Source organism: Megascapheus bottae, chromosome 18 (genome assembly GCF_031878675.1).
Source record: "Megascapheus bottae isolate mThoBot1 chromosome 18, mThoBot2.hap1, whole genome shotgun sequence".
Taxonomy (NCBI): domain Eukaryota; kingdom Metazoa; phylum Chordata; class Mammalia; order Rodentia; family Geomyidae; genus Megascapheus; species Megascapheus bottae.
In genome coordinates, this window is record NC_143526.1 from 7505401 (window position 1) to 7524736 (window position 19336).

The following is a 19336-nucleotide window of genomic DNA, read 5'->3' on the forward strand; positions in this document are numbered from 1 at the left end:
CATTATCACAATTACTACAGAGTTGCAACATCTTAACATCACATAAAATAAATTTCCACTTTTTTCTTTAAAAATGTTGAATATGATTCCGTATTTATTCTTTAATTCAGGAAATTCTACTAGCTAATCACTGAACTAGCCTGTATAAAAATCGTCATGAAGAAATGTTATTTTTAAGGTAATAGGTTTCCCTATTCATGAACATAGTATATGACTTCAAGTCTCTTCCATGTTTTCGGAAAAACTTTATGGTAATTCCCCCCAAGGGCTCCCATATGTGTTTATTACTGCTGTTTCATAGGTCTTGTCAATATTACCAATGACAGTCAAAGCAACTTAGAACCTTCAAAGCTGTGAGAAAAACATGTCTCTGTTTCTCTCAATATGAGACTTGAACTCAAGACCTTCCACATGCTATGCAGGCTCCACTCCTGAGCCTCCAATTAAACTCTTTAAGTTAGTCATCTCAGGTTATAGCTTAAGCTGAAGATACCATTCTGGCACTTACATGGATTGCCAAAAATTAGTTTTAATTAATAATTTAAGACAATGAGAAAATGGCTGGGAAAAAACAATCAGGTAGAAACAAAAAGGAACAGAACAGGATATAATAACAGTGCTAATTTTGTTCTTTTAACAAGAAAATAATTTGCATGTTTGAAAATAACTAGGAGAGCTGGGCGCAGTAGCTCACCCCTATAATTCTAGCTACTCAGGAGGCTGGAATCTGAGGATCAGGGTTCAAAGCCAGCCTAGCACTAAGGTCAGTAAGTCTCTTATCGTCAATTAACCACTAGAAAACTGGAAGTTGTGCTGCAACTCAAGGGGTAGGACAGTAGCCTTGAGCTAAAGAGCTCAGGGACAGCTCCTAGGCCCAGAGTCCAAGCCCCATGACTGACCAACCAAAAAGGAAGGAAGGAAGGAAGGGAGGGAGGGAGAGAGGGAGGGAGGGAGGGAGGGAGGGAGGGAGGGAGGAAGGAAGGAAGGAAGGAAGGAAGGAAGGAAGGAAGGAAGGAAGGAAGGAAGGAGAGAGTAATTATAAAAGTACTCAAAAGAAAATAAACTTTGTCAGTTGATTATCTCTACATGGGAGTATAGGGGGTTTTGCTTCAAATTTTAATCTGGAACACATTAATCATATTATGGAAAATTACCTATGGTGTTGGGATGAAAGAACCCTATGATTCCAAAGGTCTTAATTCAAAGGTTCTCCAACTCTTAAATAAATAAATAATAAATAAATAAATAGGCAAGCAAGCTTCCTACAAGTACTTTGAAAATCAACATATCTCTTCTAAGACCAGGACATCTAAAGTTAAGTCTTTAAAGACTGACTGTCAGCCAAGAATGGCATTAATTTCAGGAACAACATCAATATCCTCTGGCTAGTAGCTTTTTCTTAGATAGAAAAATGGGCAATGAACCTAAATGAACCATGGCAAACAAAAGAAACAATGATCTGCAATTGCTAAAGACAGGAAAAAACAAGGGGGTGAGAAATAAAAGGAATAACAATTGCTTTATTTTTTTTTTTTTTGTGGGCTATGGGGCTTGAACTCTGGTCCTGGACATTGTCTCTGAGCTCTTTTCAGCTCAAGGCTACTGCCTTATCCCTGGGCCTGGGCATTGTCCCTGAGCTCTTCAGCTCAAGGCTACTGCCCTACCCATTGAGCCACAGCCCCACTTCTTAGTTTTCTAGTGATTAACTGGATATTAGAGTGTCTTGGTCTTTAGTGCCGGGGCTGGCTTTGAACCGCAATCCTCAGATCTCAGCCTCCTGAGTACCTAGGATTATAGGCATGAGCCGCCTGCCCAACTAGAATTGCTTTTATTTTTTTATTCAAAGAACTATTTCTGTGTAATCCTAGCTACTAAGGAAACCCAGATTTGAGGATCTCAGTTCAAAGCCAGATAAGGGCAGGAAAGTCCTTGAGACGCTTATCTCCAATTACCTACCAGAAAGCTAAAAGTGGAGCTGTGGTTAGGTGGTAGAGAGCTAGCTTTGAGCCAACACCCTAGCCCCTGCTAAAATTCATGATAGTAATCAGGTCCCGAATTTGACTCTAGGACCAAAACACACACACACACACACACACACACACACACACACACACACACACACACACACACACACTTGCTAAATGGATGATACAAGCTGTATGATTAATTAGTAACTATAATCATAGAATCATGAAAACTGCCTAATATTTTCTTACGGGGTAAGATAAATTATCAACTGCAGACTAGAGGGCATTAACTCTTTCCTTTCAAAAGCTATTTTATTAATTTTCAAAAGAAAATCATTATTTAATTAATAGCAGAATTAAGTAACCCATGGTAGTAAGCCATCACCTTCACTTTTACCTAAAATAAGTCATAAAAGAAAATTTCAAAAAAGCAATGCAGGTGGTATTACAATACCAGACTTCAAACTCTACTAAAGAGCCATAATAACAAAAACAGCATGGCATTGGCACAAAAACAGACCAGAAGATCAATGGAACAAAACAGAACATCCAAAAATAGAACCTCATATCAATAGTTAACTTGTATTTGACAAAGGAGCCAAAGATATACAGCGGAACAAACAGCCTATTCAATTATTGGTACTGGCAAAACTGAGCAGCCACACGCAGAAAACTAAAAATTGACCCTAGCCTTTTGCCATGCACAAGCATTAACTCAAAATGGATCAAAGATCTCAATGTCAGACCAGAAACCTTGAAACTGCTACACGATAGTGTTGGAGATACACTGGAACTCACAGGCACAGGCAAAAACTTCCTGAACAGAATCCCAGGGTCACAACAGATTGGAGAGAGACTCGATAAATGGGACTACCTAAAAATAAAAAGTTTCTGCACAGATAAAAGCATAGGTGCAAAAGTAGAGAGACAGCCAACCAGTTGGGAAAAAGGTATTTACCAATAATCAGACACATGCTTAATATCCAGTATCTACAGGGAACTCAAGAAACTAATCACCCCCAAACCCAACAAACCAATCACTAAATGGGTAAGGGAACTAAAGACAGTCTTATCAAAAGAAGAGGTTAAAATGGCAGAAAAACATATGAGAAATGCTCATCATCCATGGTCATAACGGATATGCACATAAAAACAACCCTAAGATACCACCTTACCCCAACAAGAATGGCGAAGATTGTGAACTCAGACAATGACAGATGCTGGCGGGGTTATGGAGAAAAAGAAACTCTACTGTACTGCTGGTGGGATGGTGAGCACGTTCAGCCACTCTGGAAAGCAGTGTGGAGGTTTCTTAAAGAAGTGAATACAGACCTTCCCTATGATCTCTCCATACCATTCCTGGGCATCTATTCTGAGCATCATAACCCAGGATATGATAGGAACACCTGCTCAGCTATGTTCATCTCTGTACTATTCACAATGGCCAGGCAATGGAAACAATCCAGATGCCCTACTGCAGATGAATAGATACAAAAAATGTGATATATATATACAATGGAATTTTACATAGTCAACAGACAAGATAAAATAATGGCATTCCCAGGGAAGTGGATGAATCTAGAGCAAATCATGTTGAGTGAGACAAGTCAAGACCAAAGGAAAGGCACATGGTATCCTCAGCCTAATTTCAATTATGTTCTAAAATCTAAGTGCCAGTAATTATCTATAGAGATTCCTTTCTTGAATACTTGTTTGTTAAATATGTTATTTGAAATATGATGTAATAATGTTAAATCTTTAATTAAAAAAGCTTAAAAATAGCAAATCATTACTTCAGACTTATAAAAGTATTAAATATCACCACATATTTAAATATTAATGTAAGTAGACTAGTGAAATGTGAATTTTGTAAAATTATTATGCCATAGGTTAGACCTTTTTAACTTTTGTTGTTGGTCATGGGGTTGAACTCAGGGCCTGGCACTGTCCTTCAGTGTTTCTGCTCAGGGCTAGTGCTCTACTACTTGAGCCACAGCTCCACTTACAGTTTTTGGTGGGTAATCGATTTTCTTGCTTTGGCTTTGAACTGTGATCTCAGATCTCAGCAGCCTAAGTAGCCACGACTACAGGCATGAGCCACCAGAGTCCGGCTGGACTTGTGTAATTAAAAAACAAAAAACAAAAAAAATCAAGAAAAGTCCCCTAATAATGATTAAAGACGGCCACTTGTTACAAATGGAAGAAACCATAGAATGCCATGTACTGCTTGACTAGAGATAAGAATTTACAACAGAAAGTATCATGTATCATTTGAATGAAAACATAATCCTTTAAGTTCAAAACAAAAAGAAACTAACTTAAATGTAAGTAACTCAAAAGATACAGTGAAATAAACAATCATTTTTATTTCACAGCATTTCTTGATGTATATATTTTTCTTCCTAGTTATGTTGAATACTGTTAAAGTAAGGTAAAATCAAATGATGTGATAGTGTCCTTATATTTAGTTTGTATTTTTGTTTCCTTTTTTACTGTTACAGTGTTAAACAGAAAGAGAAAACAAAACACCAAAAAAAACACTAAGACTATGATTTTCCTACCAGTTATTATAAACAAGTAAATATCTGTTTACCCTAACTAAAACATAAATTTGGTTTCTAACAGCAAAAGACTAGTGTCCCTTTAGCATTAAATATGTAGTCTTATAAATTCTTTCTATCAAAAACATGAAGCAGAAACTAACGCATGGCTTAATAGTCATTATTTGAAAAATAATATGAATAATTTAAAGTAAGCAAGGTATTATGCTACATGCAATATAACTGCAAAAAATCTTTTTGTTTCTGTTTTCCTTTTTTATTATTTTCTAATCCAGAAATCATATTTTCAGGCAATTTTACTTGACCACCACCCATTTCCTATTGTGACAAAATGATCCAGTTTCTTCAACCATTTTTTAAATGTTGGAGTATGTGACTGAGCATGTGACTTACACATAGATAAATTTGTAACTATATTTCATAATTTAGAATTTTAAAGCTTTAACAGCTGTAGAACTTGAGAAGAGCTGAATTCTGAAATGCTTTTGTGAACACTCTCTACTCCTTTAAATCTTTCCTTTAAAAACTGTATTTAAAAAATAGTGACCCTCAGGAAACATATGATCTCATAGGAAATAGCAATATACAGTATTTTAAACATTGTAAAAAGTAGCACATATATTGCAACAGTCTCTTCAGACCTGCAATCATGCTGCAGTCATGAATAAACATCTTTTTCTGAAGTTCTAAGCTACATGTGCAATACTAAGAGCATGGAATATGCCTAGTAGATATGAAATGGATTTACATTACCTCCAACCTTAGGGCCACCTGCTGAACCAGGCTTCCTTGCACTGTTGACAGGATTTCCAGGTGTTTTAGGTGCAGGAACCTTGAAGGCTGAAGCAGCTGATGATGGCCTATTTCCATCCACTGATTCCTCATCATCAAAGCTTTTATCTGCACAAAGCATTAGAAAAATGTACTTAAGGGAGCTAAGATTTACTGTATTTACCAACCCCCAAATCAAATAAAGCCATGTATAAAATTATTACTTTGGTAAGATGTATAATACAAAATAAAGGTATTTTGAATAAGCATTTTTTACATACTGGCTAAAACTACCTTAAACAATTTACTGTAATTTAAAATAAAAATACATTTTTATCATGCTTCCTACTTACATATATTAAGCAGAAATATCAAACCAAACAAATTAACTGTAAGATCGGTAAAAAAAAAATCCCTCATTTTTTGCTACTCATGTAAGGATTTTCTGCCAGCTCCTCCCATGGTGCATCTTCCAGCACGCCCTGCCTTATTCCTTACACCCAGATTCTGCAACTTACAATCACAGATCCGTTTGCAAATCAGTCGCCTCATTCCTCTGAAAGCTCTTAATTTCCCTCACCCTACAATGCTCCTGATAGTTCACATGGCCAAACACAGTAAATTTGATACTAATCAAAGATTCTATCAAAAATAGATAGAAACAACCACAGAACCACCACTGAGGTTTGTGCCGGCATTTTTCTTTCTCTTCCCTGCCCTAGGTGCTGTAACAGCCAATCAGCTGCAAGATGACATCATCTTATGGCAGCTACTGCCGGATGAAAGGTAAAAATTCTCTATGCTTTCAAAAAATCTCTATACACTTACAATCTATATTATATCCAAAATTTAAGGTATTTAATATTATAGCTTTGTAAATCTTAATTTGGTTTTTTTCTTACTTAGCTCACATAAAAATTTACATAAATAGAAAATTCTGCTAGGGTTCTTATTGCATCACTAAAGCATAGAATATAACAGTGCTCATTACTGCTCATAATTAACTCTATAATGCCAGTTTTCTTGCTTACTTAGCTTATGAAACAGAACAATTTAGTCTTAACAATTCTTTTATGATAGACAAGACTCCTGTTAATACACTAATAATCATACTAGTATGATCTCTTTATATACAATGTAACACCTCCCAACCTCCTTCCCCTCCCCTAAAAATGAAAAAAAAAAAAATCACAAGGTACATGCAGTTTACTCTTCTGAGAAAATGGTTTACTCTAGGACCCTGAACAAACCAGCCACGAAAAATAAGATGGGTGAGGCTGAGAAGCAGCTTTACCACAGACTTCTGATCAATATGTAAAATCTCCTGTTACCCTATTCTCCCTACACAAATATACAATTAGTAAAATTACCTATATGAAGGACTATTAGTACAAATTTTAAACCTTTTTCAAAGAAAATAAACAAATCTTAAGATTGCTTTATTTTTTGGAATTGTTTTTTTTTCTAAGCATCCTACTAATATAAAGCTCTATTCCATGTCAGCCAGTGTTTTTCTCCACTTCTATGAAAATGACATTTTAGGTAAAAAAAAAAAGAAAAGAAAGTCCTTTTTAAAAAGTGTAACACAAGTAGGTGTCATTGATATATTAATGTGCATAGAATCTATGACTTACATAGATTGACCTGTTAAGAACTAAGAAAATTCCAAATAAACTTTTTCTGACCATTACATAAAACTATGCTATGAAGATAGATACTAGACAAAAATCTACAGAAAGTCAGGCAATAAAACATAGAGGAGCCAGAAGTTCCCATGGAAACAGTGGTCTGTTTCTGTATACACAAGAGTTGAAGACTAAATGTCTCTACCATTAAAATATAATTAACTCTTTACATTCTCAAACTGCTGGACAATTAACTTTTTATCAAAGCAAACTAGAGTTGGTAAATCCTAAGTATGCAGATTAATTAATTTCACAAAATGATCATTATATATAATATATGTACATATATATGGTATCTAACAATTCAAATGATGCTGTAGGACATAAGCAATGACACAATCTGTAAACAAATAGATCTTACTGTGCTAAAATAAAACTTTATGAACAGAAACAGGAGGATGTAACGGCTCAAGCCTACAATCCTAACTATTGGTAGACAAAGATCAGGGGATTGCTGCTCCAGGATATTGAGTTCTTGAGACTCCATGTCACTAAAAGGAGTGGCACAGTGGTACATGGGTGTCAACTATAGCAACAAAGAGGAAGCAAGACCCTACCACAAAAATAACTAACACAAAAAGGGATGTAGCATCTGGCTGGTGTTAAGCCATGGTCCTCAGATCTCAGCTTCCTGTGTGGCCAGGGTCATAGTATGAGCCAGTGGCACTTGGTAAGAATTTTTTCAAACATGCCCCTTAAAGGAAACATACCTTATAAATAAAGTTATAAGAAACCTAAAATTAGGAAGACCATGGAAATGTCACACAAAGAATCTTTCTATTAATTTTAAACAAAACTCTACCTTAAAGAATTATCAGAATGAGCTGGGTGCTGGAAGTTCATGCCTATAATTCTAGCTAACTATGAGATCTGAGGAGCATGGGTTGAACACAGCCCGGACAGGTAAGTCCATGAAGCCCTTATCTTCATTTAGAAAAGTAGACATGAAAATAGCTCAGAGTGGTAGAGCTCAGAGAAAGTGCCCAGGACCTGAATTCAAGCCCCATGACCGACAAACAAACAAATAAACAATAAAATAATATTACTAGAAATAGAAAAAAAAAGATTTACTAATATCAAGGAGCCAATAAAACTAGGGAAAAATTAGAATGTGAAATGTTTATGCAGTTAATAACACAGATTCAAATATATAAAACAAAAATTGAAGGTTTTTTGAATATTCTCATTTACATTTTAAAGTAACAATAAAATATAAAAATAAATTCCAACTATTTTCTTTTTAGTAGGTAATATTTCTAAATAGATTCTGATTTTCATTAAGCTGGTTTGGGGGAAAGCAGGGTTTTGTTATGTAACTCAAGCTGGCCTCAGCTCATGATACACCAGCTTTGGCTTCCTGAGTACAAGAATTACAGGTGTGTACCAATACCCCTGGTCTGGTAGTTTCAGGACAGGGACTTTGTTTTATTAATGTTGCATAACCCCATAATCTAGAGATAATTTTCAGTCAGCTAACTTCTCCTTGATTCTCACTTTTTGCCTCCTAGAGTTTGCTCTTCAGTTAGCATCCTCAGTTGAAGGGTCAGTCACATTACATCAAAGCTCAAATTATAATCATTATTCCATTAAAAAAGGGGGGGGCTACCAGAATTTGCACATGAGTGTGATCTAAGGATTGAACTCAGGACCTTGATTTTGCAAGGTATGTGCTCTATCCCTTGAGCCAAGCCTTCAGCCCCTTTAGGTGTTGCTTATTTTGAGGTAGAGTCTTGCTGTATGCCATGTCTGAGTTACCATACTCTTACTTCATCTCCATGTTGCTGGAGATGATGAAATATGGATACTGGTCTAACTGGCACCATCTTCACATCTTGGTGGATGATGGGGACTTTCTGAAAACTCCTTGAGCAGAAATTTCATTTCCCCATCCCCATCCCTCAGTGCTTGGGTCCTGAGTTCAAGCCCAAGGACTGCAAAAAAGGGACAGATATAAAAAAGAAAGAAGGGGGGGGACAAGGGGGAGAGAGGGAGAGAGAGAGTGAAAGAGGAAGGAAGGAAGGAAGGAAGGAAGGAAGGAAGGAAGGAAGGAAGGAAGGAAGGAAGGAAGGAAGGAAAAGGAAAAGGAAAGGAAAGATGCGAGCTAGGCTCAATGGTTTCCCTCATTTGTAATAATTAGTACACATTTAGGACTCTCCTAGCAGAGGAGCTAAAAAAACCTGGGTACATAAGGTCATATAGGATGAGACTAAATGAAAGGATCTGTAGGATATGGAAACAGGAGCTTTATCTTGTGTGATTGCTGTTCTTAATGTACTATGTTATTTCTCTTCTCTTTTTTTTGCACCATGGTTAATCTCACATTGTTACTGTATCAGACATTGGTACATGGTATATTCTATATATGTTTGTTTATTTGAAATGGGAAAGGGAAGGGGGAAAATAAGATGATTGGGAGGGGTCGGGGGAGGGAAATGGGGACAAGACCATGAGAACGTGTATCATTTTGTGAAAAGCAATGCTCCTACTATATGGCAAATGTAACTGCAACCCCTCTATACATTACCCCAACAATAAAAATTAAAAAAAAAATAAAGATATGTGAGCTACCTTACCCAGATGGCCTATCAGGTTTATAAGAGGTTACATATCAAATCTTTCCACCCTAAATTTCTACTTGACTTCACTTTTTCTTCAATTCTAACATACTAGCTTCCTTGCTGTGTGACTGCTGTCAGGGCTTTAATCCTGTTCCTCCTACTTAAAATGCTTTCTACAACTCTGTTCTCCATTATTTACTCACCATTTTTATATCTGTATTCACTTGTCACCTTTTCAATGAAGTTTTGTCTAGACACCAAAATTAAGTCTCTAATACCTTGATAATCTATCCTTGCTTCTTTCCTTATTTTTTTCTCTAATGCTTATCACCTATGTTACTATGATCAACTTTTTTTTTTGCCAGTCCTGGGGGTTGGATTCAGGGCCTGAGCTCTGTCCTTCAACTTTTTTTTCTCAAGGACAGAGCTCTACCACTTGAGTCACCACACCACTTCCAGCTTTTTCCTATGTATGTGGTACCAAGGAATTGAACTCACATCTTAGTGCATGCTAGGCAAGCACTCTTAGCACTAGGCCAAACTCCTGGCCCTGATCAACAATTTTACTTACCTTCTTTCCTTGAACACATGTGGTACAATGCCTAAAATTACATATTTCACAAAAGGGAGAGCTTCACTCTCTAGTAAACCATTACTAAGTTATTGGAAGCAAACGATTATACGTACTGGACAGAATTTTAATTTTAAAAAACTTAGTCCCACCTGTAACCCTAGTTACTCAAGTGAGATCTGGAGGGTGGCAGCTCAAGGCCAGCTGGGGAAGAATGTTCACTATACTCCATCTCCAAAATAACCAATACAAAGCAGAACTGGAAGTCTGAATAAAATGTCAAGAGTGTCAACCTTTCCAAGCATGAGAACCTGAGTTCAAACTGCAGTACTGAGGGTTGGGGGAACCTTAAGGAAAGTACCAAACATTTTATGACAGAATAAGATATACAAGGAGAAAAGCAAATGCTTTTGAATGCTGAAGTCTACGTGGTGCACTGTAGACATTAATCAAAATCCATATTTGGATGCAGGGCCAGAAGGTGGTATACTGAATGACTATAACCCTAAAGATTAAAGTGAAACAAAGGTCTTATTTTTCTGTAGCCTATACTTTAAAAAAATGTTTTTTCAAAAAAGAAATGGTCAATTTCAAAACAGAATACAGTTACTTTCAAAGAGAATAGGCAATTTAACCAATAGGGATATTAACCAAATAAGTTTTAGGGCTCAGACTGACTCCCAATTAATAACCAAAGGGAATGCAAATTGGCTTCAAAATTCCATGAAAAATAGTCTCTGGATTCAAATTACAATACAAACAGCATTCAAAAGCCATCAGAGGCTGGGAGCAGGTGCTCACACCTGTAATCCTAGCTATTCAGGAGGCTGAGATCTGAGGATCAAGGTTCAAAGCCAGCCTGGGTACAAAAGGACCTGAGACTCTTATCTCCAATTAACCTCTAGAAAACAGGAAGTGGGGCTTAGCTTAAGTGTAGGGCAGTAGCCTTGAGCTGAAGAGCTCCAGGACAGTGCCCAGCCCCAGGGGTAGGGCGGTAGCCTTGAGCTGAAGAGCTCAGCGACAGCTCTCAGGCCTACTTCAAACCCCATGACCAAAAAACAAAAACAAAACAAAACAAAACAAAAAAACCCCTAAAGGATAGCACTAGTCTGGGTGTGCACACACACATACACACCACAAACAAACAAACAAAAGCTCTCTCAGAATTACAAATGAAAATACAGTAAATGAATTCAGTGGGCAGGCATAAAAGCAGATTAGATATAGATAAGGAGTCATTAATGAATGGGAAAATAAATCATAAGCTATCACACAGGATATATATTGAGTAGGTGCTGCAATATTTACTGAACAAACAAAGGAAGGATTAAACACTACAGCAAGCTGTAATTTATAACTATGTTGATACCTTTTCTCACTCCAATAGTTCAAAAAGAAAATCCTATGACTGGGAGCTCAAACAGAACAAGAAAAATATATGGGAAAGTACTAGAGGAAAGAAAAAAAGTAACAGTGAGCAGGTCATAGTGGCAATCTGTATGAAAGAGATGGGAAAGGTGGAGGATATCCAGAGTGCAGGTAGGGGAGGAGATGGAGGTTAGGGAGGGAGAAAAGATGAAAACAGAGGACATGGAGGAAAAGATTGAGAAGAGAAAACAGAAGGGAAAGGAAGGTAGAGGAAAAATAAGAAGGTATATGGATTCTAGAGATTGCTTAAAAAAATTCTCAATTCCTTTTTGTAATTGTCAATTCCCAGTTACGTTTTTTATATAAATTTCTGTTAGATGCGTTTATAAACAAGAGGTAGTTCTGTTTTGTGTGTTATTACTTAGATGACAGAATGGAAGAAAGAATGGGGAATGAGAGAAAGTATGCCAATATGGTCTTACTTCTCAAAAACATCTTAAATTGCCAATAGCTGCTGGCTTATGTCTATAATCCTAGGTACTTAAAAAGCTGAGATGTGAGGACGAAGGTGTGAAGCCAACCCAGGTAAGAAAGTCTCTGAGACTCTTATCTCCAATTAACAAATCCAGATGGTGCGTGCGTGCGTGTGTGTGTGTGTGTGTGTGTGTGTGTGTGCGTGTGTGTGTGTGTGTATGTATATGTATGTATATGTAAGTATATAGATATAATCTAGATTTTTTTTTGTCAGTCGTGGGGCTTGAACTCTGGGCCTGGGCGCTATCCCTGAGCTCTTCAGCTCAAGGCTACTACCATACCCCTTGAGCAATAGTGCCACTTCTAGTTTTCTATTGGTTAACTGGAGATAAGAGTCCCTCAGTCTTTAGTGCCCAGGATGGCTCTAAACTGTGATCCTCAGATCTCAGCCTCCTGTACAGCTAGGATTACAGGCTTGAGTCAATGCACCCAGCTTAATATAGATTAATATATACCATCTAGCTATATATATTTGCATTTTCTGTATTTCATTGTTACTTTTTAAATACCTTACAATGAAGTAATTGTACTATTCTTTTAAAAATTACAATAAACTCCTTGATGCTATCACTAAGGGAAAAAAATGATAGTGACCAGTAACATGTAAAAGGAATAAACAGAAGCATAAAAAATTTAGTTTGGTAGGTATTTAATCTGACAAGGTAGGTTAACAAAGGTAAAGCGTTCAAGGTCAGTCTCAAACTGAAAAGACAACAAACACAACTGTTCTGTTATCAAAAAAAAAAAGAAAAAGAAAAAAAAAGCAGAAGGGGTAGAAATGTCGAAAGGAACACACACAAACAGAAGAGGTAGAGGAACAGAAAACAAAACAAACAGAAAACAAAACAAAAAAAACGAGGGAGACTAGAAGAGAAGTAGAAGGAAGAAGGGGAGGGACAGCCAGAAGGCGAAGGGGGAAAAATCAACTACGAAAGAACAGGTGTACATCTTTAAGCTGCCTTCAAACAGCAACACTTGGAAGTTATTCTCAGCAAGCAACTGAGATGTACTATAGTCAGCTCCACAAGCCTGGACCTGGATGCTAAAAGTCATAAAGCTGTGAAGACTCAGCTTCTGTTTTGACTTTTAACTAATTTGGCGATCTAACCTAATCTCATTTCATAACAAAACACGAGGTAAACTGAGGAGGCAAGATGCTGTCCTTAACTAGTCACTGTGAGTTTCCATACATTTAACTGCAAAAAAATATTGAGGTACTTGGTCATAGGGTGCTGCTCTAGGTCCAGCAGGAATTGTCACATAATGTGTGGGATATAATCATATTACCTTTCTAAAATTGGAAGCGTTCTAAATTTCCAAACATCAGCTGGATCCAGAAGGTTTCATATAAGGATTTGTGAATTTTTATTACTTTAATCAAGTATATGTAGATATACATATAATACACATGTATATGTAATATGTAATTTATATATTCAATATGTAACTTAAAACCTGTTTCTACATACACATAAAAGGCTAAATTTACATAACAAACAAGAGTTAAGTCAAAACTTTACGTCAGGTTTTTGGGTAGCTTTTCTTCAGTGACACAACTTCAGTGAGAACTTTCAATACCATGGATTTTCACCTACAAAACAAACTAATTTTTCAATACCAAATTTCCCCTTTTCACTTGCAGCTGTAGCCGTCTATTCAAATTAAAACAGTGAGCAATAGGACTTCAGATTTCTAAGCTGTTTCACCCTCTTGCATATCATGGTCATATCTAACAGCTAACTGACAAATCTAACAAATCTAACAACCAAGATTAGGAAGCAATAATCCCTATTCAATACTGTACAATGATGTCTCAGAAAACTCAATTTTTTTTTTTTTGCCAGTCCTGGGGTTTGAACTCAGGGCCTGAGCACTGTCCTTGGGCTTTTTTTTTTTTTCAAGGCTAGTGCTCTACCACTTGAGCCACAGCACCATTTCTGGCTTTTTCTATGTATGTGGTTCCAAGGCCTTGAACAGGGACTTTGTGTATGCTAGGCAAGCATTTTATCACTAGGCCAAACTCCCAGCTCAGAAAATTCAATTTTTAACTGTCTGTACTCCCCTACACTATGCTTCTACAACAGAATGCACCCCACTGGCCTCCCTGTGACATCACTGGTCCCTCTAGCTCTCTTCTGGTGGCAATTCTCATACGCAATTGAGATACTGAACATCCTCTCAGTCTACACCTTGTCTAAACAGTTTTGTCCACAGTAAGTCCTATCTATATGCTGTCAAATCTCCAATGTCCATCTCTGAGCTCCAGATTTACAGATACAATCTGCCTTTGGCATCTCTCCTATGAAAATGAACCCCTATGAAATTATCAGACGTCATTAACTTCTGTGTTACTGTTTCTGTTATTGTCTGTTTTGGGCCAGTCCTGGAGCTTGAACTCCGCACATGGGCATAGTCCTTGATCTTCTTTTGTTCAAGGCTAGCACTCTATTTTAAGCTACACAGCCACTTCTGGTCTTTTCTGTTTATGTGGCACTAGGCATGGAACCCAGAGCTTGGTGCATGCCAGGCAAGCATTCTATCCCAACCCACATTCCTGGCCATGCTTTTTTGTTTTTGTTTATCAGTCATGGGAATTGAACTCGACCTGGATCCCTTCCCTGGGTTCCATTTGCTCAAAACTAGCACACTACCACTTGAGCTATACTGCCATTTCCAGATTTTTCTGTGATTAATTGTAGTTGTGAAAAGTCCCTTGGGCTTTCCTGCCCAGACTGGCTTCAAACCACAATCCTAAGATCTCAGCATCCTGAGTAGCTAGGATTACAGATGTGAGCCCTGGGTGCCTGACTAAGACATCTCTAGTTTAATACACATAAAAACAGCAGTATCATTTCCAAACCTGTTCTCCCTAGGTCTTTTCTCATCCCACCATTATGAATGGCTAATTTAGCTGCTTGGGTTGACAATGTAAAGAACACATACTGTAACTTTTTCTCTGGCCCAAAGAGATGATCTACTGACCATTCTTGTATATAATTCCAAGTTCAATCTTAAATCTACCTATTTCTCCTCCCCTCTCTCAAAACCCTCTTTTTTTTGGGGGGGGTACAGTAAAGGGTTTTCAACTCAGGGATTCACACAGTACTTGCTAGGCAGCATTCTAGTACTTTTTGTTCCGTTACGATTATTTTTTATATAAGATCTCACTTTTCCCCTGGGCTGGATTGTGATCTGCTATTTACATTTCCCTCAATACCTAAGATGATACACATGTGCCACCACAATTGGCTTTTTTTTTTTTCCTTTTTTTTTTTTTTTTTTGCCAGTCCTGGGCTTGGGCTCAGGGCCTGAGCACTGTCCTTGGACTTTCTCAAGGCTAGAGCTCTACCACTTGAGCCTCAGTACCACTTTCGGCCTTGTCTATGTATGGGGTACTGAGGACTCGAACCCAGGTCTTTGTGCATGCTAGGCAAGCACTCTACCACTAGGCCGTGCTGCCAGCCTCTGGCTTTTTTTCTACTGAAATGAGGTCTCAAGAACTTGTATGCCTGAGGTTCCCTGGAAATGCAATCCTCCTAGATCTCCATCTCTTGCATATCTGGAATGACAGATACACACCAAATGGCAAGCTACTGATTGGGATGAGTCTTGAGAATTTTTTGACAGGACTGGCCTACCTCTGTCTTCTGAATAACCAAAAATACAGGCATAGACCATAGCTTTTTTTTTTTTTTTTAAGTTTAATTTATTTTATTTATTTATTTATTTTTTTGGTTGGTTGTGGGGCTTGAATTCTGGGCCTGGACGCTGTCCCTGAACTCTTCAGCTCAAGTCTAGCGCTCTTTGAGCTACACCACCACTTCTGGTTTTCTGCTGGTTAATTGGAGATAAATTTCAGGCTTTTCAGTGCCCCAGCTGAACTGTAATCTTCAGATCTCAGCCTCCTGAGTAGCTAGGATTATAGGCATGAGCCACCAGCACCCAGCACACAAGATCTTTTATTGGTCTTCTTACCTACATTCCTAGTCTCCTATCAAACATAAGTAAACAGTGTGATTTTCAATTAAATCAATTGTTAAATATAGAAGTCAGACATTATATACCTTCTAACAGAAATACAAAATGCCACACAGAATACTACCTATGAAAAACTCAGTATCAATAAATCTAATACAAAAATCAGATTGCATTTGAATCAAGCCCTCAGAATTTTCAGTTTCAGGAAATGCAAGGAATGAAGAAACTCTAAAAACAAAAATACAAAATGCCATGGTGATAGAACCAACAAAAATAAGCATGTGGAAAACCTTTTCCTAAGGTAACATATATGTTCTTCAACAAATAAAGGCCAAGAGGAGAAAAGAATTCAATGTCATAGATGAATAAACTGATGAACCAACTGCAATGGTGAAACCTGTTTAAAAATCCAAATTACAAAAAGGTAGTTATGAAACAGCTAAGGAAACCTTAACATTGAATATCTGACACTAAGATCTTGTTACATTTTTAGACAAAAGTCAATGTGTTGTGTTTTTTTTCCCCACACAGATGAGTCCTAAGTTATTTAAACATTGACTTATTATGTGTAAAGTGGGTTTTTTAAATTACTTGCTGATACTTTGTTTAAAAAGTAAGTTAATGTTGCTGTCTTTTAAAAAAAAAATTTTGTCGGGCCAGGAGTTTGGCCTAGTGGTTAAAGTGCTTGCCTAGCATGCACGAAGACCCGGGTTCAATTCCTTGGTACCACATACATAGAAAAAAGCCGGAAGTGGTGCTGAGGCTCAAGTGGTAGAGCTCTAGCCTTGAGAAAGTCCAAGGACAGTGCTTAGGCCCTGAGCTCAAGCCCAGGACTGGCAAAAAAAACAACAACAACAAAATTTTTTTTGTCTTACCTATGGGTATGAATAGATGTATATTCACTTACACACACATTTAGCCAAGATGAGGTACACAGAGGGTAAAGAATGTTACTTGGGCCACGGCCATGGCTCACACCTGTGATCCTAGCTACTCAGGAGGATGAGATCTAAGGATCAAGGTTCAAAGGCAGCCCAGGCACATAAAAGACCTGAGATTCTTATCTCCAATTAATCTCCAGAAAAAATGGGAAGTGGGCCTTGGGTCAAGGGTAGGGTGGAGAGCTAAGGGACAGGGCTCATGCCAAATTCAAGCCCATGACCACCCCCCCCCCAAAAAAAGAATGTTATATGGGCTGGGGGCATGGCCCAGTGGTAGCATGCTTGCCTAGCAGGCACAAAGACCTGGGTTCAATTCTCCAAAACCACATTCACAGAAAAAGCCAGAAGTGGCACTGTGGCTCAAAGTGGCAAAGCGCTAGCCTTGAGCAAAAGTGTCCAAGGACGGTGCCCAGGCCCTGAGATCAAGCCCCATGACTGGCAAAAAAAAATAAAAGAATGTTACATACTCATAACTTCTTGAAGCTCGATAATGGCTAGCTACAGAATTGACTGTATTATTGTCTATTTCTGGGTATGTTTGAAATCTTTCAGTAAAATTATAACAATTCAGGCTGGGAGTTTGGCCTAGTGGTAGAGTGCTTGCCTAGCATGCACGGAAGACCTGGATTTGATTCCTCAGTACCATATACATAGAAAAGCTGGAAGTGGTGCTGTTGCTCAACTGGTAAAGCACTAGCCGTGAAAGAAAAAAGCCGAAGGACAGTGCTCAGGCCCTAAGTTCAAACCTCAAGACTGGGGATATATATATATATATATATATATATATATATATATATATATATTATATGTATGTATGTATATGTATATCATTCACCAGGCACAGTGACTCACATCTGTACTTGTAGCTACTCAGGAGACTGAGATAAGAGGATCAAGGTTCAAAGCCAACCCCGGCACTAAAGACCCTGAGACTCTTATCTCTAATTAACCACAGGGACAGCACACAGGCCCAGAGTTCAAGCCGCACAACCAACGACAAAAAAAAAAAAAGAAAGAAAAAGAAAAAAAAACATATATATATATATATAATTCATTTTAATTTCTTGCTTAAACCCTAATTAAACAACATTGTAAGGGCAAAGAAAATGGGGCAGGGATGAGAAGGTGATTATTTTTATTCCCCTCACTGAAGTGTTGAAAACTGAACTTAGGTTACTCTACCATTTGACTAACATATTTATCCTCTGAATATGTGAATAAGCACTTAAAAGATGGCAGCAAATCCCTAAAAAATGCAAATAAAAATAGTCGAATGCTACTGAAGCTTTCAGAATGATGCCACAGCAATGCTGCAACTCACAATTCTAAGAAGCTGACTACAACAGCAGAAAACTGACCTACCTTGAAAAATGACAGAGAAATTAATTTCTAAGCCAGAATGTACAGAAATGACTACAAACAGCAAGTGAAAGTTTATGTAATGACAGCATTGAGCTCTTTCCCATCTCCAACCCAGGAAATTAAACTCACATTGAGTATGGACACAGGCATAATTGCATGACCTATGAGTTTATGAAAATAGAACCACAAGAAAATCGAAAAGCAAGTTCTTGGAACCAATTAAACTTGCCAATCTTATAATTGAATAGAAGATTTAAACAGCTAAGTGAAGGATATGCCCCAGAATACAGAGGTAAGAGGGAAAGATAAATAAATCTGAGAAGAAAAAACATAAAAGACACAATGAATTAATGTAGTTTATCCAACATCTGACTAATACTAATCTTCTGAGAAAAGACTACACATAATAAAGGGAAGAGCATAGCTAAGGAAAATCATAAGCCTTCAGAAATGAAATAAAGTAGTAAAATTTATTTCAATTTAAACTAAAAATCTAACTCAGCAGAACTGAAAATTCAGTGCTTCAAAATGAGGTAATAGCTGGATTTTAGCATTCAAATAAAATGTTGTGGTTTTGGCATCACAGTAATCTTGAATAATTAACTTTACAAAAAAATAAGTTCTATTCTATACAAGATTTAATAGAAGCCAAGAAATTCAATAAAGTACCTTAAAATTTCTAGCAGATATAACTGACTAGTTAAAAATATATTTGCCAGGAAGCTGAAACATGTAAAGGAGGGAAGTGTCACTTAAATGAGGGAGGAAGGGTGAGCAAATACAGTCATTACATTCAATGTACATTATATAAAAACTGGATGCATCTTCACAGTAGGTATGGGATGGGGAAAGTTGAAGGAGAATGATGCAAGAGGTGATCAAGATGCATTGTACTTATAAAGTGCCTTCTGGAATGGAAAACTTTTCTATAACTACTTAATAAATCAATCAATCAATCTACCTACCTACCTACCTACCTACCTACCTACCTACCTACCTGTCTATAGTGCTCTATCATTTTGAGCCATAGTTCTACTTCC

At 37.3% G+C, this 19336-nt stretch overlaps 1 protein-coding gene across 50 annotated transcripts in view; it reads right to left on the reverse strand.

Annotated features, from left to right (window-relative positions):
- Window positions 1-19336, reverse strand: part of Clasp2 (cytoplasmic linker associated protein 2) — a 206896-nt gene that overhangs the window by 121617 nt on the left and 65943 nt on the right. For 35 of the 50 annotated variants that reach the window (XM_090351849.1, XM_090351844.1, XM_090351847.1 and 32 more), the window contains one exon: window positions 5282-5428. In XM_090351849.1, the coding sequence (XP_090207975.1) occupies window positions 5282-5428 (147 nt within the window). Of the gene's footprint in view, window positions 1-5281; window positions 5429-5817; window positions 6020-19336 lie in introns of those variants that run through there. The other 15 variants (XM_090351865.1, XM_090351863.1, XM_090351858.1 and 12 more) reach the window with 1 other exon arrangement.